The sequence below is a fragment of the Dipteris shenzhenensis genome, chromosome 18 (genome assembly GCF_047967505.1).
Source record: "Dipteris shenzhenensis isolate YYH24624 ecotype China chromosome 18, Dip_SZ_1.0, whole genome shotgun sequence".
Classification (NCBI taxonomy): Eukaryota; Viridiplantae; Streptophyta; class Polypodiopsida; order Gleicheniales; family Dipteridaceae; genus Dipteris; species Dipteris shenzhenensis.
This window is the reverse complement of record NC_141613.1, coordinates 40,698,511-40,722,297: the sequence shown is the minus strand read 5'-3', so window position 1 is coordinate 40,722,297 and position 23,787 is coordinate 40,698,511. Positions and strand designations below refer to the sequence as shown.

The 23,787-nt window shown below is 42.0% G+C and overlaps 1 protein-coding gene across 2 annotated transcripts in view; it reads right to left on the bottom strand.

Moving 5' to 3' along the window:
• LOC147891230 (coiled-coil protein) overlaps positions 1-19,287 on the bottom strand; it is a 192,188-nt gene extending 172,901 nt beyond the window's left edge. For both annotated transcript variants that reach the window (XM_087389275.1, XM_087389276.1), the window contains exons 1-6: positions 19,146-19,287; positions 18,177-18,801; positions 17,085-17,252; positions 16,069-16,143; positions 15,753-15,831; positions 2,533-2,597 (exon numbers count right to left, since the gene is read on the bottom strand). In XM_087389275.1, the coding sequence (XP_087245401.1) occupies positions 2,533-2,597; positions 15,753-15,831; positions 16,069-16,143; positions 17,085-17,252; positions 18,177-18,269 (480 nt within the window). In that variant the 5' untranslated portion in view covers positions 18,270-18,801; positions 19,146-19,287. The remainder of the gene's footprint in view (positions 1-2,532; positions 2,598-15,752; positions 15,832-16,068; positions 16,144-17,084; positions 17,253-18,176; positions 18,802-19,145) is intronic.
• Positions 19,288-23,787: the final 4,500 nt, after the last annotated feature.

Genomic DNA, 23,787 nt, shown 5'->3' with positions numbered 1-23,787 from the left:
CAAGGAAAGAATCGGCTGATTTGGATGTGCTGGAAGTCCTAAAACACCTCGAAAATGACTATGTTGAAGGCGGATATGCAGCAGCACCACCGAGACCTTGAGAGAGCTCCACACATGCATGCGGGCCTTGAAGAATGTGCCAACCAGCTAGCTTACACGGCGCCAAAGCTGCGTAAACCTCCACACGTGTAGGCGGAGCTTGCAGGAGCAGCCGACCAGCAAGGCTGTGGAGAGGTTAGACGGGCAGAAATGGATGCGAAGAAGAGGCGGCTATGGAGGTGGCTATGGAGGTTCTAGGTGGGCAAGTAGAAGTGCGAAGGACTGCAAGAGAAGGAGGCGGAATTGAGGCAGCTGCAAGAGAGAAAAGAGCTTGAGCTAGATCTGGCGACAATGTATCAGTTTGGACTTGAGAGGGGACTTCAAAGGGGGCTATCTAGCTTTGTGATACAGTGTCCCATGCAGGTTAGCAGACCTTGCACCGGTGGTAGTATCAGTCGGATTATTGTCCAGGATCCTCTGTTGGAGTCATGTACCAAGACTAGTAGTTGGATTCTTGTACCAGATGACCCAGTGTACGAGTACCAAACCAGAGGAGTGTACCTAGCACTTGTGGCTTGGGAGCAACAGTTCCAGATTTCCAGTGATCGTGCTGAAGCAACTCGTGCCACGAGGGGGCTTCTTCGACAATACTTGTGGCAATCTTCAGCGGTGGAGTATCACACGATGGATTCCTCCGGTTGTTCCAGCGGCACACCCATCTTCCTTGCGTCTCTATTCCATCCAAGAGTTGAGAGGGGGTGTTAGAGGTCAACATCTCCTGATGTCACCTAGAGAGAGGGCCTTGCTTGTGGGTGTGCCCGCTCAGTGAGTGAGGCTAGCATAGAGAGTGAGGTCTTGTGTTGTGGGTGTGCCCGCCCCACCGTGAGGGTAGTGGCAGCCTGATCAGTGCTGAGGAGAGGCTCCCTTTTAGGGCTGTCCTTGAGCCCCTTCTAGGGCTGTGTGGAGGCGCCTAGGGAGTCAGCTCCCTCATGTGCAGGTTGGCTAGAGGGCCGAGGGCACAGCCCCTCATATAGGCTAGTGAAGCTCCCTGTGGAGGACTAAGGGCAGTCGGCCCTAGAGCCCTACTTGTCGGCTGGCTGACCCACACATTAGGGCCTTGTGCAGCTCTATATAGGAAGCTGTAGGGGTCGGCCGATGTAGGCAGCTGGTCGGCCCTGCCCCTTGCTGGCCAACTAGGAGGCTGGGGGGCTATCTATAGGCCCCCCCCACATGTGCATTGATCACTTCATTGCGGTGCCTGGCAGAGGAGCAGAGCCAGCCCAGAGTAGCACTTGAAGAGTGGAGCAGTTCATCCACTCCCTTGTGCTCCCGTTCTTGTGGTTGTTGAGCTGTTTGTCTGAGCTCTCGAGCAGCCTGTTAGTTTCGAGGTTTTACCCCAGTTGTAGCGGGATTTTCTCCACAGATCACTTGTTCCTTTCTCTCCTTCTCAGTGTAGTGTGTGTGTGTGGAGCGTGCTCTCTCTCTCTCTCTCTCTCTCTCTCTCTCTCTCTCTCTCTTCCGTTCATTTCCACTGCACTTCTCACTGGAGTATCCCTACATCCGAGACAGGATAGCATATTGCAGTCACTGCTATCATCGAGAAGCAAAATGGCCAACCTACTAGAACAAAAACAGGAAGTGGTAAACTGCAGTCACTGCCACATAATTCTGATGGCACTTGATGCCAAACTGGTTGGTTCACTCTCTATGATATTCTTGTGAATATGTGTGGTTTGGATTGTGAACTTGAATATCTGATGTTATCTTTTGCCATCTGAATATAGTAAAGAAATACCAAAAGCGGCGCTAAGTTTTAGGGCCAATTGGTGCCCAGCTTCACGACAGGGGCAATCTAGCTCCTTGTGTTTATTCTGTGATTATTTGTTTGGCTGTTATTATTTTCTGGTTGGCTGTAATAATTCTCTAAGTGGCTGAAATTATGGTACTTGCTGGTTAATATTCTCTTCACTGCCCTTTCGTATTCCCGCAGGCCAGTTTCAAGAGCCCGTTACAGAACAAAGTGTCCCATGTAAGATACTGGGTTACAAACAAGCACTAACATCAACATGTACTTGGCCTCATCTGAACTTGTTATTAGATTAACACAAGCTTTGAAGGATGTCTGAAGTCCTATTCGGTTAGTCAAGTCTCTCATTTCTCGTACTATCAATGCTTTCTAGCTTTTTGCTGAATTCATAACCTGCTCAAGTGCATATCTTGAAACATCTTCAATGGGCTGAGATAAGGAAATTTCTCTCTCCTTTCATAAGTGGCAACTAAATCTTGAAGCCGATTGAGCGTATAAAATACTGCACCTATGACTCAACAATAGCTGAGCTTGAAAATTAGCCAGATTTTACTGCACAGAGTACCCAAATCTATTGGCGCTTTTTGCAGTCAATTTCAGCACCAAGCATGGAAATTCATCTTCTAAGCAAGAAATATTAATAAAGAGATAGAATACATGCTCACATCACTGACAGTGCTCCATACCTTACAAATAATATTGGTTACTTGCAAATCCTTTTCAAGCTCCATGACCAATTGCATCCCTTTTACTGTGGCAAAAAAGAATCAGTGAAGCTATTGATTACAAAGATGCCTCAAATGCACTAGCTAGCATTAAGCATTGTAACAAGTACACAGCACAGCAATCAGCCAGCATGACATGTGAACATCAAAAGAAGATATACATGTAAACGTACTTTCATGGTACTCTAAAAGTCATTTTGCATTTGCATCTGCCAGGTGCATCAGATCTAGAAAAGAACGAACATAACACAAGGCTGGAGGCCTCAAGGAACTGAATGATTGAAATGTACTTCAGTGCAAACCATGTTACAAACAACCACAAAACTGCCCTGGGATCTGGAATTATTATAAAATATGTACACGTTCTGACTAATGGCACAGAAAAAGATGAATGAATATACACCAGCATCTAACACAATGATCATGAAGCAAAGCCACAGGTGTTTTAACTAAGACAAAACAGGCACAACCCCTCCAGTGTGGAGCTCTCCCAAGCTGAAACATCACAGTTGCTCTTAACTTGCCTTAATCCTTTACTACCACTAAATCCCTGTGCCCCTTTCTCCACCCAATATATTGCTCCAAGTGAGGGAGCAACCATGCTACCGTCCTGAAAGAAAGGGCTGTTGGGGTGTTGTAGGGTCAAAGTGTTGGGGGGCAGCCACTCATCTAAAGTATCAACGAAAAAAAACCAAGATTTTGGAAGGATGGACAGGTCTTTGTAATCATAACTCAACAACACGAGATTGACAGCTGAGGTTGAAACAAAAAAAACAGCTACGTCTGCAGCAGCTTTCATGGTCTTCTTTTGCTTCAACCAAATCATCTTTTATAGGTGAGTCTATGAGAAATGAGCAGAAGCAGGACTGGTAAACAACTCTGTAGGCAGCAAATCTATTTACAAGGCTCAGATTGAGTGGAGCTGCTCTATCAAAATGCAGCAGATTTAGCTTCAAAAACATGCCTCAAATTGTGTCCTTAATGGCTGCAAGGAAAAAAACAAAGAGGTTGAAACCCTTATAGCATCGAGAGTTCTCTGAAGAATAGTATATATACCTTCATAAGACTAGAATATATCCAATCTTACAAATTATAAATTTTTATAGAACAGGTAAAACAACAAAGGAAAGAAGAAGCTTGTAAGCGACTTTAGACAAAATGAGAAAAATACAAAAGAAGAAAAAGAACCTAGTAAGCAAAGCTACGCTTGTGTTCTCAACATAAGCTGCCATCTAGTTTCGAAAGATTCCGAAATAGTGCTTACTAAGCTTCCAGTAATAAATGGGAAATCTTATGGCTTCATTTGACAGGGAGCAGCAGCACTTTTTTTCTGAGAATCAAAAGAGAAAGGGAACAAGATGCCACACTAGGGCCCAGAAATAAGGGCTGGAACCCTTGTAGGTCTTTATTGCAATAGAAAACTCTTTACAACTGACTCACGATGGAGCATGAAGCTGATACAACTTAGTTTCTCCATATAACAGGGAGCCTAGAGGCCCTTATTTTTTAGACTACGCCACCCAGCTAGAAAGCAAGTGCTTTCTAAAAGCTAGGGCTGCTTCTCTTACCAAGAATAGGCACTGCTAGAAAGCAATAGCTTTCTTCTCAAAATGGCGATTTCCTTCCTTTCAGCCCTCTAGGCCCTCTTTTAAGCTACTTTGCCACGTGCTTTCTTCCCAAAATTGGGCATTCCATGTCTGCTTTTCTCTTGTGGGACCTGCTTTTTGTGCTTTTTTCCTTAAAATAAGCACTCTCCAAGGTCCTGCCACAATAACCAACACACTTTAACATTTAAGGTTAGCTAATGTGTGCATTCTAGTTCTCTGGACTAATCCTAGTCCTTTGGGGTGTAATTAACTTGCACATAAACAACTTTTCTCTTGTTGACCAAAGTCAAAATTATTCTCCCTTGGGGCGTCGAAAAAATCTCCTTGGCTTCTTTTTCCGTTGTCCTGAAAAGCTTCTTGGTATGGCTGCAAAACTTGTGGATATTTTGAGGTAAACTCCTCATCCACCTACTTGGCATCTAGGGCCGAGTAGTTCTTGAACTTGACAAAGGGCTTGTTGTTGGTAGCCTTGCCTCTAGGCCTTTATTTCTTGGCAAATCCATGCCTTCCCTTTTGTTTCTTGGCAAATGCATGCCCTTATTTTTCTTGCACCTTGCCCTTCTCTTTCTTGGCAAATCCCTGCCCCCCTTCTTGGCAAACCTAGCCCTTTGTGTGACTTTTCTTGCTCCTCGAAGCACTAGGCAGCCACATGCCCCTCTCTTTTCTTCGGCCTAGGGTTTTGGCCGCTCGTGACTTCCCTACTCTTAGAGCACTGAGCAGTCACATGCCCCTCTTTTTCTTACCGGAAAAACACTTTGCTTCCTTAGTCAAACTATTCAATAGTAAAATCGGCTTTCTCTTCCAAGAGCTGGTGTCCCCCTCGGCTTCTTTAGCTACAACTCCATCTTCTTCTTCGAAGGAGTCATAAAATGATAGAAACATTTGGGCGATGAAAACCACTCCAATATAACCAATACTTGATCATACTTATAGACTTCTCATTCATGAGGAGTGTCTTCTTGGAACAAATTGAAGAAGAAAATCCACTTTTCTCCTTGCATTGTCATACAAGGGTTACCTCTTCAAAAAATAAACATAAGGCAAACTTTATCAACATATAAGGGATACTTAGCCTTAGATATTGTAAAAGTTATTTCTTGGAGCCTTTCTTTGTCTTTTTCCCTTGAGATACTTCTCAAGTCTTCTCGAATGGAGTGATTTGCAGATAAACTCCGTACTGATACTCTTCCAAGTAGTGTGAACCTCATCTTGGAATTGCTTTGGAAAAAACTGTTCTTTGAAGACTTTCTTAGATTCCATTCACTACTTGTGCTTGCTTTTCAACAAGATGTTCTCCTTGCCAAGCACTTACCGTGCCTGTTAGGTGTAAACTTACTATTCTTAACCTGGATGGATCCTGAAACTTCTCTATCAAAACAGTATGTTACTGATAGAATAAACTATAAAGTTGTGTCACTCAATCCAAATAAATGCATGAGAGACCATAAGAATTACGGTAAGTCCCAATAAAGGAAACTATACAATGATAAAATTCTGAGGAAAAAGACACTTGGCTGATGATGACCATATGAAATATTGTCATATGAAGAGCTGGTACTCCAGCATATCATGCTCCAAATTAACAGAACAACTTAACTGAATATCAAAATTGAAATCCTCTGAAATGAGAACCCAAAACATATAACTGCGTCATAATGGAGTAAAACCATCTTCATTATTGTCAAGCGGGCTTATCTTAGAACATGCTACCCTTAAGTGGGGTCTAACCTTGAATTCCAAAAGTATGAAACTCTTCAAGCCATGCTTGAATCATAAATATTCTCTGTTCCTGCAACAATCTGGAAGACAACACCCTTCTCTTCCTTAGCACATCCATGCTTACTCTGCAAATACCTCTTCATGATAAACATCCGATCTTGCCGCTCACATGAATTAATCCCATAGCTGCATATATCTTTGGCATAAAAACTTGAATATCTTTGCTATGTCCAATGCTTGGGCTTTGTCCCATCAAGGAACTCCTCCAAACATCCATGGAAGTATAGCTTTGATAAATTATCAAACAAAGTGTGTAATCTCTTGTTTTCTTGAAATAAACAAGGAAAACAACACACAAATATTCAGGGCTAGAGACATAAAAATAATTATTAAATCAAATATACTTAGCCTTTATTAGAAATTCCCTTTTTAATGAGGAATTCCACATGTATCTGATCCTTTGATCGTTTTGTAGATCTTTGTGATCCTTGGGTTTCCAGTCCCTTAAAATCAATGTTGATAATGCTGTCCAATGTGGAATCTTGACGTGCTGGAATAACCCTCAATACAAACAATCCCAAATCTGGGTTGTTCACCCATTTGTCTACCCGTTCTCAATAGAGGCTTGCAAGTCGACTTTGAAAAGGGGGCTGATCTTCTGATTTGTACTCTTTGTGAGAAATGACCCAACAAAGGGTACGCACAGCGGAAGACTGATAGTAATGCCCACGAGCTCACACAATGTGCGTGTGGGGTGTGGAATCACAAACTTCTTAACTTATGTGCATAGATGTGCAAGCCAATAAATAGACAATGCTCAGAGACAAATATAGAAGCAACACTTTATATTTCCGTCCGTCTAGAAACTAGGACAGGATACAATACCAAAAGGTCCTTCTACTACAAGCCTGGCACTTCTAGATCTTTGAACCCACGTGCTCCACCTCGAGCATATGTAGACTCTCTGTCCAGTGTGTTCTTCTCCACCTTACTGCTTGTGAATCAGCCTAGGTGGGCAGCACCTTGCTAAGCTAGGTCTGCAACTCTCCAGCCTCTATGTCCTCCTGGATGTAGGCTCATAGGCTGCTGGTCTGCTGCTCCTTCTGCTCCCTGAAGTGCTGCTCCAGAAGATTATGATCACAACACCTTGCTGCCCTACAAGACAGCCAAGGTCCAGCCTCTAGGGAACTCAATCTGCAGCACACCTTCCACTCTCCTTTCACCCCCAGTGTGAGGCCCAAGGGAGTGGCTTCTGGCTGCTCATGTCTGCTCCTTTCCTTGCTGAATGTTGGATGATGAAATGAGACCCAAAGCCTCTCCTTTTATAGGCCCCAAGGGGGCTGGCAAAAACTGACCAGCCTGCCCTAATCTGGCCGACCAGACTGTAGCTGGTCCAGCCCTACTAGGGCTCACAAACCGGGGCCTTTATGACCCACTCTTCTAGGGCCTTGGCCCTCCAATCAAGGCAAGGGCCCAGCCTATATAAAGGCAGGTCCCTGCCTCATGGCAGCCTCTTTTGCTGCTCCACCAGGCCTCATACAGCCCCGTACAGCTTTGTACCCTGCTCCGTACACATGCTGATGTCAGCGCCACTTGTCCTAGGTCTGCACAGCCTTGTACCCTGCTCCGTACACTTGCTGATGTCAGCACCACCTGTGCGCCTCTATCCGGGGCCTGTTCCAGCTTGTACAGACAGCCCTTGAAGCACCTCTGACAGGCTGCTGTGCTGCCCACATGACAGCTCATGTGCTGCCCATGTGGCAGCCCCCTCCCTTACCTTTTCTTTTGGGCATATGCCCGAGGTCTCCCTCCCCCATGCTCTCCTTATATGGGAGCTTACAGATAGGGAGGTGACCATTCCAACACTCTTTTTCCTGACTAATCGCAAGGATTTGATGACAATCCTTGGGTTATTGCAAAGCATCGAATGACTTGCTGTTTTGTGACAGCATACCAAACTGAATCAAATCTCAAGATTTGGAACTGATCTGAGCTTGAAATTCCAGTAAACAGGGCAGAATTCTCCATGCCCAGTTTCGTGAATTTTCTGGGATTGCTTGGAGTTCGAAATTCAATTGCTTTCTTGGCTGAAATCACGAGCTAAGACAAGCTGATTGGACCGAACAATCCGTGCCTAAAATTGTGACCAAATTAAGGACTGCTTATCTGGATTATTTGCACTAAACTTCTCTTTTTGCTGCTTGTTGAAGCTGTCTTCCCCAATTTGCTCAGTTCTCTACTATCTCCATGGGCTTGGGATCGTTGTCACCAAGGAAAGTGACAAAACTATGCTCTGATACCCCTGTAACCTTTCTTGAACCAAAACACAGCTTTAATGGGGTGTCCTTAACTTGCACATAAACAACTTTTCTCTTGTTGACCAAAGTCGACATTCTCTGAAGTCAAAAGTATTTTCTCTTGGGGTGGCAACATACCTTCTCCTGACAAAAAGGGTAGAAGTTTGCTAAGAAAACAGCAAAATTAGTGCCCATTGGAATACCAATGCTTTATATGTTAATATCACCTTCAAGACTATATATACCTTCATAAGACTAGAATATATCCAATCTTACAAATTAACACTTTTTATACGAGCAAAAAAAACAAAATTATGAGTAAATAAGAAAAATAAAAAAGAGTAATAACTTAGTAAGCAAAGCTATGCTTATGTTCTCGCCAAAAGTACCCAAGCATAAGCTGCCATCTAGGTTTCGAAAGATTACAGAATCTCTTGGGTAAACCAGTACTTACTAAGCTTAGAAATCACAACCAAACAACAAAACTTTGATAGCAAAAAGGAAGAAACAAAGCAGAAACTTAGAAGAAGAAAATGCAAAGAGAGAGCAAGAGAGAGAAAGAAAGATGTATTACCGTCTTCGGGAGGCTGCGCAGGACTATGACACAAAAGTACAATCTAAACGTAACTCATACAAGCCACTATGGGCTGAAGCAAAGGGCTTGCTAAGTGCCCTTGTTGAGTGCTATGCTACGAAAGCTCAAACTCAAAAACTAGTACTCCAAGCTAGTACTCAAAAACTAGTACTCCAAGCTAGTACTCAAAAACTAGTACTCAGAAGATATAAACAATTGCCATAGTGGCTCTTCTATGGGCTGAGAAAAGATGGCCCGACTTTGTGCCTATTGGGTCGTCTCTCACTATGAAGTGGGGGGCATGGTCTCCATGATCTATGTATCCGGTGGGCCATGTTAAGAGTGACGCCTCGGCTCGGATGGTCCCCTCTGAGTAGAGCTAGGATGGGCTGGACCTCCATTGTGCGTGCTCAACCTCTGCATCATTTGTGGTCTCTGTGTCCCTGGCTCCACCACTCTGCCGTCTCTTCCCGCTGATCCATGATGTCCTCATGTCGGCTATCTCCTCCTCCTCTACTCCACAGTCATAGGGCCGACTCGAAAGCATAAAAAACTGTAACCTACTACCGCGCACAGTCAGCCTCTTGTGGTATTGTCACCTCTTGCAACTTGGTCATGAAAGTAGATCCGTAGGGAGAGTGGCCCGAAACCGTGTCCCTCCTAAAAGACGCAGTGGTAACGTCTTCAGATCTCATAGTAGGCTAGGCAAGTGCATAGGAAGTGCTCCTCTATCTCTACCTCAGCCAGTGTGCATAGCTTGCCTATCCTCTGCTCCCTAGGCATGCATGTGGCTCCTCAGCTTGTGAGACGAGACCCGTATCTGTCTAATGGCAATCCTCTGCAGATACTGAGGTCTGATAATCACCCTGCCCTCTGATACTCAAGAAATGGTCGCTGTAAAGCTGGATCTTCGTGGGTAACTCCTGCCCTCCCCCCCAAAGTCCACGATGTATAGAGCTGGAGTAGATCCAACTGTATGATACGGTTGATCTCATCTTGTGAGATCTGAAGATAAGGAGGATCCACGCTGTATTGGAAGGGGGGAGGGTTGTCCATCTGAATACCTTGACTAGAACCTCGCTCTCGGCTAGTCGTCTAGATGACTCTGGTGCCACCCTCGACAATCTCCAGCTAGGCACGACCCAAACCCTGCGAAGTTATGTCATCGTGCAAAAGATGGCATCAATCTGGAGTGGTATCATGACGAACTCTGCCAGTACAATCTGATGAGGAACCGAGGGCTTACTCCGGATCATCTTGGATTCCATAATCACATGTGGCCCCTCGAATCTCCGCCACTCGATCATCGATAGGTCACTCCCCCAGAGGGGCACTGTATACATGACTATCAATCTCACAAGTGTATCAAATAACCATCCGTTCGTCCAAGGGTCCTGAAAGTGTGCATGAAAGCACTATTGCTCTAATCGAGCCAGAGCCCCCTACCCCTGTATATGGCTGCATGAGTCATTGTGAAAATTGGCCTTGCAAAGACTGCCCCTAGATATGTGTATGACTGCACAATCTCAACCGGCTCGCCTTGGTACGTGAAGCTATGTTGATGAAGCATTGCTTGTGAGGTGTTTAAGATTGACTATCAAGTCTCTCTCCCTACAGAACTCCTCTAGGGCCTCTAGGTGTCTCTGTCATTGAGAATGCATGGAGAGTGGGAAAGGATGACACATAGGAAAAGCCATTAATCATCCAGTTTAAGCGGAATTGTAAACATGTTAGCAGATTATGATGAAGAAGGCCTAAAGACAAAGAGTTTCAAAAAAAAGAGGACTCCATGAGGGAAAAGGAGATAAAAGAGTAGAGAAATGTACAAAACGTAGTCTCCCAATTCATTGACATCATTTAGGCAATCGTAAGGACATTGACTTAAGCACAATGGAGATCATAAGCCAGAAATCCTACTTGATTGGATGAGGAACCTAGACCATTATTTTGCACGACATGAATCGTTCAAAAAAGTAAAATTGAACTTTGTAACTCTGTACTCCACAATTCAAGACATCAAAAAGATTCAAGATGCAGCTCCAAGACCATTTCCTACCTCAAGAGTTTAAGGGGAGATTCTCAACTTTAAGCAAATATCGATAGAGATTGTCGTGCGTACATCAATGATTTCTAGAAGACCCTACTCAAGAAAAGTTGAACTTAGCAACTCTGTACTCCAAAAAAGTAAAGTTGAACTTTGCAACTCTGTACTCCACGATTCAAGACATCAAAAAGATTCAAGATGCAGCTCCGAGACCATTTCCTACCTCAAGAGTTTAAGGGGAGATTCTCAACTTCAAGCAAATATCGATAGAGATTGTTCGTGAGTTACATAAATGATCTCTAGATGAATCTACTCAAGCTGCTGTTCTTAAAATGGAAGAGTAGAGAAGAACAAGCAAGGAAGTATTTCAGGCTTTGCACCAAAGTATCCCGGCTGAGGTAGTGTGCTTCAATGTGAAACAATTGAAGACCTTGTGAGGAAAGAGAAGTAAGGAGGGACGGTTTAGTTCTAGACGGTTCTGAAATATAGAAACAAAATTTAGTGTGAGGGTGGACTGCCCATTTTGGAAAGGTAGAGGACAAAATTCAGGAAACCCGATAGCAATAGAGACTGCATAGAATTAGTCCAAAGTGTACGATTGAAGAGCAGCCCATGTACTTCTGCATGCATCAACATGTCATACAAGATTGAGACAACTATGCACATCTATACAACGTCCATGTCCATCGAAGTCCAAGGGATGTGCACAATTTCTGAGCAAAAACCTACGAGCAGAAAAGTCCAAGCGATAATTTTTGACACCAAACATGCTTGTATATTTTTCAAAGGAATATATAATTCTTTCTTGATTTCTCATTTATGGAACCGTATACTTACTTATTTATCATTATACCCCTTGTTTTAGAGAACATCATCTATATATGAAAATAGTGCAACACTTTTAGAAACTCTTACAAATCCCTCCCTACCATAGTCTCTTTTAAGGATTATGGTAATTCAATAGATTTAGGAGAGTTTCCCTTAGGTTTAGCAATCCCATATTTGAAGTATTGAGAAGCTCTCATGCAATAGTGTATATCATATTCCTTGGACGAGTAGGAAAGAGATATTGAAAACCCTCATACTTGAAGCCATTATAATCGATCATAAATTCATCTCTACTATATTATCAAATATGTAAAGGCAAGGGAGGGATTTTCAAAACTTTCCAATTCTCCAAACCGAAGTACTTTTAAGGGAATCTGGTCCCTGCTGAACTCCTTCCTACCATAATATGAATTAGGGAGAAGCTGTAACTCTCATATACATCTTGAAATTCCCAATTTATCTCTGCTATACCTCTCAAAGTTATACTTTTAAGCCTACCATTGCATAGATAATGAAGTTTTGAACATTTTTTCTTTTTACAAGTCTTCAATCCAAGCTAAGGAGAAAAAGTTATAACAACTCCTTTGTAGGCCCTCCAAGGGTATTCCGCCGGTGGAATAGGGTTGGGGAAAGCTCTTCAAACCATATTCCTCTAGCAGAATACACTTGGAGGGTCTATCAAGAAGGGGTTTTCTCTTTTTCTTAGCTCAGCATGAGGAACTATAACGAGGAGATTTGCTCAAAATTTCATAATCTATCCAATGGTTAAAGAAAAAAAAAAGAATATTTGAAAGTCATAAAATAAGTCACCACTTGGACACTATATATGAACATTGTATAAAGGTATATTTATATATATATATCTCTTCATCAATATTTCACATGTAATTACATATTCCTTGAAAAAAATTAGAAATTTTGTGTTCCCAAAACATAACTTGAGACTATATATTATGACCCCTCCCACTTTTTTTCCGCTAGTCGCTTGGGGGTTTTCGCTCGAAAAATGGAAACCCCCCAGTCCAAGCACCCTCTCGGGGCAAGCCTTGGTGTGATAGACCAAGATACGGAGTTAATCATGCCAGTTCAAGGTCACATAGAAAGCCCATGTCAAAGTTAGATGTGACCTCTACGACAAGTCAACCTTGAGTATTTCATTGTTGTCTAGGGCTTTTATTTCCAATCACCAAGCTACTTTGATCCTGCCACAGTGCCTATCATTGCCATCCAAATTATTTAAAAATTTCCTCTTCATCCTCGTAATTGTTGTGCATATAGGCTGTTGTCCTATTGTTGGGGATTCCCATTTGCATTGGATAAAGCTTTGCTTGCACTCAAAGACCATTCACAATTTTCCATCTAGATCTAGATATCACCTATTTCCACTTGAATTGCCATTTCAGCTTGGGGACACATCCTGCTATTTCCAAAAATTGCAATTTGCTTCTAGCCTCTCCCTGTTCATCTAGCAGATATGTCGAACTGGGTGACGCAGCACTCAAGAAGCTGAAGAAGAACACTTTCGAGTACTGTTGGCCTTGACTCCCCCTATTTGTTGCAATTGATGGTAACAAGCCCTTGAGATTCCTACAGTTAGAGCTGGCTTTGGACATTCAGATACACCTTGGTTCATGCTCTTACATCAACTTAGGAGATAGAGACTGACACACGAGATCGTGACTTCTATAAAACTCAAAACTATTCCTATCATATCATGCGTCATGTCGCATTTATGTGTAGCCTAAACTCCTTGTGTGCATGTACCATGTTGGAGGTTATATAAGCTTTCATTCTATTTGACCCATCCCACATTAGGGACGGATTTGGAGTTTTCATGGCATTGTAACTCTATTTTGGTCGATCCTAAAATGAAATCATTACAGTCTTCACACAAGCAATTGTAGCCTGAATAGGGGCCCCCGGTGAGAAAAAAATCCCTATTAATTAATTAGTGGGTGTGGGGGGAGAGGGGGAAGGCGGGAGTGGTATATGATGGCTAAATATTTAGGGATAAAGGTGGGAGGGCTTTAATTAAATAAGGTGGGGGGGGCAATAATTAGTCTCACGCGTTGGGAGGGGGAGAGCTTGAATTCAATAAAGGGGTGAGGGGGAGGGGCATTAAAGAGGGAGAGACGTGTGAGATTGGGGAAGGGGGGGGGACAACTTATGAAGAGGAAAGGACATCTCAAAGGGCGAGGGGGATTTATAATACTATTATAAGAAAAGGGGCATATAATGTTCACACGTGGGAAAAAAAGGTTTTGGGTTCGAATTTTTTCTTCAACATTTTGGGAAGCCCCCCTTGGACATAGTCTATGCATTAAATAAATTAAGCCATGGAGGAACATAGGTTAATTAATGCATAAATAAATTAAGCCATAGAGAAACATAGGTTAATAAGCAATAGATAAAAACATAGGTAAATTAAGCCTCCATGCACCAAAACTAATTAATGAATGGGTTGGAATAGGAGAGGTGAATAGAAGAGGTGGATAGGAGAGGTGAATAGAATGGTTTAACCAGTGAAGAGGTGAATAGAAGAGGTGAATAGGAGATGTGAATAGAATGGTTTAACCAGTGAAGAGGTGAATAGCCTGAATGAAGAGAATGTGGACTACTTTTTGAGTAGCCTTCTCCTTTAGTGCTAGCCTTTATCACGGCTTAGTCTGCTGTTCACCTCCGGAGGCTGACAGAAACTCAGTACAAAGACCTTTGTATAAAGGATGCTCACGTATATGTGGGTGTAGGGACATGTATGTGTGAGAGCATATGGTCTACACCCCCCGTTGGGCACTGATAACGTCGGTTGGGGACGTCATAGTAGCTAGCCCATACTATGCGTGCTGGAGTTTATGGTTTTCAACCTTGTGAATGGTTTTTATGAGCTTGAAACTTGACTGGGATGAGTTTGGGCATGTTCTTGGATTCTCTTCATAGACATATTCATGTGTTAGTGTTCTTATATTTCACACATGACCTAGTTATAGTGAAACCTGCTTTTTGTCTCTGGATTGATAGTATAAAACACCAAGGATTCAAACCTTGATGGAGGAGATGGTCCTCTGTCACACCCCACGCTTCATCAATGGTTCTTTTTAAACATTTTTTCTAAAAACCTTACGTCTATGCTTGAAATGTGGACGTCTTGATCTCAAAGTTCAAATTCAGTTGTGTGAATTATTTTACAATCAGATATAAATAAGTATTTTGCAAAGGAAATCAAGTTTTTGCAAGCAGGCATTAGAGAGATGTCAAAGTCTCTGATCCTTTCCTTTTTAATTATCTTGGAATTCAGCTCTACCTCAGCCTGGCTGTTAGCCTACCCTCCATACTATCTACTCATGTATTGCTTGAGAGTCAGTGATGTCAGGCTCTCAATTGGTCATTGTACGCACAAGAGACGCAGGTTGCAGGAGGTAAGCAGAAAACGAGAGTGGACAAAATAGCAAGAAACTACAAGTCAAATGAAATACCTACATGTAGAATGTGAGACAACAGTGCAGTTATACATTAAGATTTGAATTGGCTTAATCTTCTTTGGGAAAAGGATAATTGGCTTAAGCTTCTTTGGGAGAAGGATTAGATTCACCCCTTTGAAAATTCTCATACTATGATTTTCTCTGGTTTCATTACCGTTTCCATGCACTTTGATTTTTCTGGTCTCATATACTCATGCATTTTATGGTCTCAAGACCCTTCAGATTTCCCCATAACTAAGACGTTACAAAACTGAGAGGTATTAGCCTCACCCCTTTGAAAATTCTCATACTATGATTTTCTCTGGTTTCATTACCGTTTCTATGGACTTTGATTTTTCTGGTCTCATATACTCATGCATTTTATAGTCTCAAGACCCTTCAGATTTTCCCATCACGTTACAAAACTGGGACCTCTTTAGGCTTCCAATTTCTGTCTGTGTTAGCATGTGTGCATGCACACAAACACACGCATGTCTTCTTGCCTTCATTTCGATGTTTGTGTGCTGTAGCTTGCCAGATTTGATTTAATTGATACAGTTCACAGTAACATCACACACAGCCAGTCGTAACCTCTGCCTATCAAAATAACAGACCAAACCCAAAAAATCTCTTTGAAAAGAAGAGGCAACGCACCCATCTCCTCATGATGTTCCATAACTTTGCGAGACAATTTCTCTGTGTTGTAATCTAACTGCAGCAATCTCTGTGCAACCTGATTGGAAAATAAAAGGAGACGAGACACTCAGCTCTCATTAAAAATTAATGATTATCGCTGTTTGCAAGATTTATCTCTTTTTACCCCCACGTAAAGAACCCTTTCTAAGAAAAAAAGTAGAAAGCTCCACGCACTAGGGGACCTGGAATTATAAAATAAAATAAACAAACAAGAAAGAGAAATAAAAAGGGATCGAATGACGAGGCAAATGAGGAAAGAAAGGGCACTCACTACCTTTGCATCAAAGTACTTCTGATCCACATCCTGAATAGGCAAGTTTTCCAGCATGTATCTTACTGGATCAAAGTCCTGCAAGTATTATGTGCAATGGCTATGTGGGAATCTGCTCTAAGTTTAAAAACAACATTATCAAAAAGATATACAAAGGCTATCACATACTGAAGATTGTTCAGCCCTTCAACAATCCCTCCTTGTTTAAAGATTAAACAGTTATAATTTTGATATATATACATACATATTATTGATCAATGGTAGCATGTTGGCATTGAAAAGGTCATGGGGTAAGGACACAAGGAACCCTTTTCCAAAACGATCAAATAATACACAGTCAAGGCCCTTTGGTTTGTCAAGTGTGAAGGTTGCAGTGCTAAACATGATAATGTAGCATGCTAAACATGGTTCCAAGAGATCCTAATGCAGTGTTATTGCCAATGACCAAATCAGGTCTTTAAAAATATGAGTGAAGTTCTCTTACAATACAAAGACTCGGATTAAAATTGATTATACTGACCAACACTTCAACTATATCTTACAAATCAACCAAAAGAGTAAAAGCCAACCAGATAGGCTAATCTTGGGCAGTGAAAATGTTGATGGCATATCTACAGATACACGCCACATCAGTGGAATTTCGACCATAAAAGCAAAAATGTGTGACCCATCCAAATAATTTAGCACATTATCACATTGACTAATTGATATCTAAAAACAACCCGTTGAAATTTTCAAACCTAAAAAAAGTCCACGCCAGTCACACACATCTACAACATTTAATGTTTCCAATGTTTAGGGCCTAGGCTTTCACGATACGTTGACACAGACAAGTGAAGGCGCACCTTCTAAGTTCTAACATAGTAATCATCATTAAAATAGTGCATGGCAAACCTTTAATATCATATCTTTCATCAATTTATCTGTGACATTTTGTTAAACATTTGGAAAATTCCAACAAAAACAACAACTTGATTTCGCATCCCTAACTAGGCTGAGGAACTGAAATTTTGTTTGACCTGCAGATAAAATTGATGATCCAGCTCCTCAGGCTTCTCTCCATGAGGACGACCACCATAAACAGACACAGTCCCTCCCAAAGTTGATGGAAGGGTCAGACGTTGATGAGGTGGAAGTCCTGCGATGGTTCGAGCTACAGCTGCCGCCGCTGCAGCACGAGCTGGCACCTACAGGAAAGGTTTAATGACAAGAAATAAGCCGACCGACCTGGGGTGGGGGGGCTAACTTGATTAAATATGTAACAATAATTTGTCATCCCAAAAAGTCCATGACAATTTTTAAAAAAAATCACGGAACCAAGCAAAAGCAAAGATGGTATTAAAAATATTCACACCACCAGAAGCGCAAATAAGCAACTTGCAACATAATAAGATAAAGGATGAAAAGAAAGGGCCTTAAAATCAGTACTTTGGGGCAATGATGTGTCAAGCATACAGAAATGTTTTGCAAAACTAAAAGAAAAGCAATTCATTGATGCTTGAAACCACAAAATTGTAGAATGCATAACGCTTCTTCCGTTCCAAAAGGTAGACACAAGTGCAAGTACGAGAAGCACAAATCAATAAGTGATAAGTTTGGAGCTGTTTGAATAGCCTTGCTTGTCGATCTTCAGCATGGTTTCATTCCCATTTGTAATCTTACTGACCTTGGGCGTGACAATCTTGGTTGGTCAAAAGTGCTAAGAGGGTAGGTAAGAGCGTAGGTCTCAGGAAGGAAAATGCAGAAGACGATTGCAAAAGAGCTTATCACAGCTAGTTAAGATTGAGGATGAAAACATGGGGACTTAAATAATCAATCGCTGCAGGGCAACAAATATTCAACGGCACAATAAATCCTAGCAACTAAAAGCAACAAATACTGCAAAAAACACATTACCTGATCTCTTTCTAAACACGTACATCATGCATTTCACCAGCATATCCCATTAAATTGGGAAAAGACCAAGCTAGGATGTGTGGTAATGCCTCCTATCACAAAACAATGCATGACAGAATACACTGCATAGCAATGATCCATCCTCAAAACAACTTTGGACTGGGAGCTTGCATCAACGATATCAAGGGTACTGTTCTTAAAATAAAATTCCATACCTCAGGCTTGTCTGAAGACGATGGAGCAATGCTAAGAGTTCTTCCTGATCTGACAGACTGCAAAATTTTGCCTCCAATATTTACAAGATCCATTACTACGATTGTCAGCCTGGACTTTCAAACATTGCTGGAGGATGAAAATATACTGCAGAAGAAGCCATCATGATTCCATGATATGCCCAACGTGACCACTGCAACATTTATAAGTTGCGTTGACCTGGAGATGAAATGGACGATCGAGAGCCATGAAGTAACCGTCGGCATGCTGGCAATGCCAGCTGAGTTCAGTTTTTTGTCTCATTGCACGACCACGTGTGCTTATTCCAAAAATTGATCAAACCATTACTATTGGGCAACTTTCAAGGATTTCCTGGTCAATTCTGTATTTAGTTACAACGCAAGACCCTGGAGTTTAATTTCGCATAAAGAAGGTGTAAGAGAAACAGCGACACTTTGAAATAAAATCACGCCATTGCTCCGGCACGTTAGCACCAAACGGTGCTTCACATTCCCACTCTTCTGGACGAGAGCCAATTCCGTCTCCTTACGTCACGCTCTAAAGTGAACATACTCTGCGACGATCCGTAACGTTCACGATCGATCCGTAGGAGAAGGCAATCGATCCCTGCATTAGACAACCGCAACAAAACGTTTCGAAAAGAGAAAATCGAGAAAATGCGAAGCTGTTCAAGATTCTAAGAAGGACCGCGGAGACGAAACGTAAGCATCCGGCATGCCTTCGGAGGATGAAAGAAGCGAATAAGGAACCAATTTGGGATGCGGGGATGGAGGAAGCGCCTCGATGCTAGCAATTTCAACATGATGCGACGGATTTGGACGCAAATGCGAGCAGGTCCGAGGGATGCAAAGCGAATGCGTGGATGGAGAGCAAATGCTAGGGGATTGCGACAGAAATTCCACAGAAATGTCACGAAAAACAGGCGAATTGAAGCAGGAGAGGGGACTTACAAGGTGAGAGGGGGTGGAGATCGGCGGGAAAGGGATGAGATCTTGCGGAAATGTTGGATTTTTGGCGATGGAGGCTGGCTGGCTTGTTTGCGTCGATGCTCTCGCAAGTTTCTGTCGTCGATGGAACACAGAAAACACACAAACACAACGAAGCTCAATCTTAATCCTATTCACTTGTTTTTTTTTTTTTGGTGAATATAAATTTTCTTTTCCTTCTTTCCGTTTTGTGTTTCTTTGGGCCTCGCCTCTCTCGAAAACTGCATTCCTTAACTCGTCCCCTCTTGAGTTGGCACCTTATAAATACAATCCCCGGAAAGAGTCCTCCATAACATGCCTCGTGAGTATCCTTAAGACGTCCACACTTGCGGTGGCACCGAATAAATTTGTGTCCGTGGAAAGAGTTCTCCATGAGTTGCCCGGTGGTGGTTGTACGTGCCTCACATAGCAACGTCGGCTCTCAAGAAGGTATAGTTAATGGCGTCCACTCGGGATTTCCTCCCCGCCTCTTGCCCCTTTTTTTTCCTTCGCATTTTTGTTGGCCCTTTTTTTTTTAATGCATTTTTACCTTGCCTTTGCTTATGCCTTCCCGCTATTTCTCTTTCGAGGTTCTTAGATTTCTTCTTCAGGGCATGCCATCTGAATGCAAATTCAACTTGTTCTTTTTGTTAGCACTGCCCCGCTACTACGGGCTGGCTATAGCACCCATAAACTTGCCATTTCAGAACTTGTCTCGAGGGCACATCCTAACATGATTTTAACCTTCCAAAAGTAGAATTTGTCTCGCCCTCTCTCCCTCCACTCAGTCCCGCCTCACCCCTTGTCTCCCTCTCCTCTCATCTCCCTCTTCTTAGAGATGTGAGCAAGAAAACCTATTTTCTAATTTTGCTAGAGGGCAGTGCACTCGACACCCTGTGCCTCTTGTTAGTTATTAGCACTGCCTCCTTAGGGGGAGTGCTAAAGTGAAGGATTGAAACTCTTTTGTGAATTTCCATCTCTAATTTTCCAAAATTTTCATTAAGTTGTTTGTTTCAAATTGCCATTTATGCATATCATCCCTTTCAAAAATCTGTTGTTTTCTCTTTTGCATCCTAAAAGTGCTTGTTTTAATACTGCAAACTAGGAGGCAATGCCTAGGCACACTTGTGCACGCTTGTTAGCTATGCTATAGTGGAGAATTCAAACTCTTTTGTGATTTTCCACTTGTAATGTTTTTTTGCGCAGTGCTATAGTGGAGGATTGAAACTCTCTCGTGAATTTCCCACTTGTAATGTTTATTAGCACAGTGCTATAATGGAGGATTGAAACTCTTTCATGAATTTGCACTTGTCATTTTATAAAAAAAAATTTTGGAGTTGTGTGTTATTTATGGAGATCATCGCACAAAAATTACCTTTTAATAAGCTCAACATCCTTTTAAAAATGGTTTGCTTTGTCTTTTGTATTCAAAAGCGCTCACTGCACCACTATACTAGAAGGCAGTGCCCAAATGCACTTGTGCACTCTTTTTGTTTTAAAGTAAATCTAAATTTAAATCGTCTCCAACAAGAAAATCTTGCATGTCTTTTATTTTAAAAAAAACATGTAATAGAGTTTATTATCTCTTGATGACTTTGTTTTTTGTCTCATATGTACATGATATTTGATTTAGTAGATTGTGACCAGGTCTTTGATAATTTAATGCCATCTTCCTAAACCTTGTTTCAAAGAGAGAACACATAACACACAAGGAAGGAACCATAGAAACCCCTCAGTACTCAAAGAGGAATAACTCAAGCTCTATAAGTCATAATTGAGAGCTTAGCTTGAAATAGAGAGGAGATGAAGGGAAGATGAAGCTCTAAGCAAAACAGAATGTGAGGATGCCTCAAGGGGAGGACTTATGCCTTGACTGAAGCAAGGGTTTGTCAATGAAGGATGGAACATTCGGTGCTTTGATACCATATTGAGAGAGAGAGAGAGAGAGAGAGAGAGAGAGAGAGAGAGAGAGAGAGAGAGAGAGGGGAGAGAGAGAGAGAGAGAGAGAGAGAGAGAGGAGTGCACATACAAGATGTCTAATCGTACACTACATTGTAATGAAAATATGAGGAACAACTTACCCCTTAGGATTAGGTTCAAGGCTTGTCCCATTAACCCTATCTTATCCTCTATGGATCGGTCCAATTTACATTATCTTCAATAGTCATCTAGAGAGCTAGCTAAGCAGGCTAGTATAGTTTATACATGGGCCAAATTTTGGGTCACTTTGAGGGCTGGACTCTGGCTTTGTTCCCAGGCATGGGACAAACCTACAAGTGCTCTAAGAACACATCTTCTTTATATATTGGCTAACCAATTATTGAGTATGGATCCTCTAAAAGGAGTTTCAAAACCCCCATAATTGTAGAAATGTGGACTCAAAAAGGTCATCAACATAGTGACCTCGTTAAAAGAACAGAACCTTGGATAAAAAGAGCTCCTAGGGTCCCTAGAACAAGGGCTAAGGGCTAACCATGATAGTTCTAATATCCCATTTTAACAAAACCAACTAGGCTCTTCATGGTTCAATTACTCTAGTCAAACACAATGGAATATTTGTGAGGAAAGTCAGACTACAACTCTATTCAAAAAATACAAACATTAAAAGACATATTTTGAACATATTGTAAAATCTTGATGCTATTGACAACAAATATGGGGCACAAAGCTTGATGATGGAACAAGTATGCTTCTTTACTTGATTGTGAACAACTGTATTAATCAATCTAGTAGAATAATTACAAATGGTATATAATGACTTTGTACACATGGGTTGTAGCGATGTGTTGACTAACCTCCCCCCTAAAAGTAATTTACATAGGGTTTTACTTAGTTCACATGTGCAAATGTTGTCGTGCTATTTGAGAGTCATTTGAGCCAGCAAGTGCAAGTTGTAAGTTTTTTTAGAACTTTGTAAGGGTGAACCCTTTTATGCATGAATCTCTCAACAAGGTGTTTCTTTCAAACTAGATAGTACAAGGATGCCAAATCACCTTTAAAGAGAAAAGAACTTTCTATTATTGCTTGAAAACCAACCATACAAATTAGTTATCCTTGAGGCGCTAACCATAGGAAACATAAAAGAGAAAAATTGGTTGTGAGGGACTAGCCTGTTTCTAGAGAACCTAGCTCATTGCCTAGGGAATCTCAGGAATAGGGGCTAACGACCAAGGGAGGGGACTATACAGCTAGAGAATCCCTCACGATAGAAAATATAAACAAACCTATAGGCCAAGCCTTGCAAAAATGCTCTTGCCTCTCAATTGTCGCTCTAGATCTCAGTGTCCCTCACTCCCATGTGGCACACAGGGTGTAGATAATACCTTGCCAAATGGTGACCCATGTTCACCCATCAACAAGTTGCAGTGCACAACCCATATGTTCCATCTATTGTCTCCCATACGTTGTCCTCTGGGGAAGGGCAAGGACAATGTTGAGTAGGTGGGATCACCTTGTGTAGCTCAATCCTATGGATGCTTTATCAATGTGTATCGTGTAGCTCAATCCTATGTATGCTTTATCATGTAGATCAAGGAGACCTCATTGATAGGGAAGGCATGGCCCCCCTCAACTAACCAGGCTGCCATACCCCAAGCGAAGTCCCTTTAAATCCTTTATATCCAAGTCAGAATTCGAAGGGATCCCAATCAAATCCTCTGTGTGCTAGGGTAGCTCCATAAGCAGCTCAAGAACTCCATTAGCATAGCGGTGACATCGTCCACCCATCGGCATCTGCTCTAACTAAGAGCCGATGGATAGATCCCTATTGGCAACCATCCAAAAGAAGCAAGATATCTTCTGTGGCCACCAATCGACTACAAGCGCTCCTAGAATCTAATATGTCCCTTACATAGTAGTTTGCTTCGATGCTAGAGAGTATACAAAAGGAATCATGCATATTGGACTACTACTAGGCTTTCTTTGGATGATATAGAAATTATGACCATGTGGAATGTAGCTTCTTGGCGGTGTTTTCACGTTGAGAATATCAGATAAGTGAGGAATTGCTTGGGTATTTTCTATAGAGTGGTGGGGATGGTTCAATGGACACTAGAGCTAGAGTTTCATGGGACACTATCACCCTTCCCACAACATCAAAAGGCATGGGGATCCTTGATCCTAAGATTTCGAGAAAAACTCCTATTCAAGCTTCTCATGAGAGGATTAACTCTAGGGGACCAGCCATGGAAGCAATTTCTATAACATGGTATCCTTCAATGTATACCATCACGCTTGTGTTTATGTAGCAAAACTCCCTTGAAGCAGTCGTGAGTGGTAACGATAGTGTTAGATATGATGCTTGTTGAGAACTTATGTGTTGTGTGTTCAAGATTATGTCGCCCACCTTACAGTATGTGTTGTATCTCAAAGATTCTTGTAGAGCTTGTGCCATGGCTTCCACTGTTGAACGGTCCACCTTTGTCATGTACGACGTACAATAAGATGTTGTGCCATGGGGATGCAAAACGAATTGGATGTCCGTGTTTGTAGCCCTCAATGGGGAAATGGAAACATTGAAGTTGTTCGTGTAAATGTCTTTTGGATGCCTTCGCAAAAAGATTGTTGGTTGCACAATGGCGCCAGGAGATACTCTTCTTCGGTGAACGACAAAGCTTGTAGGAAATCT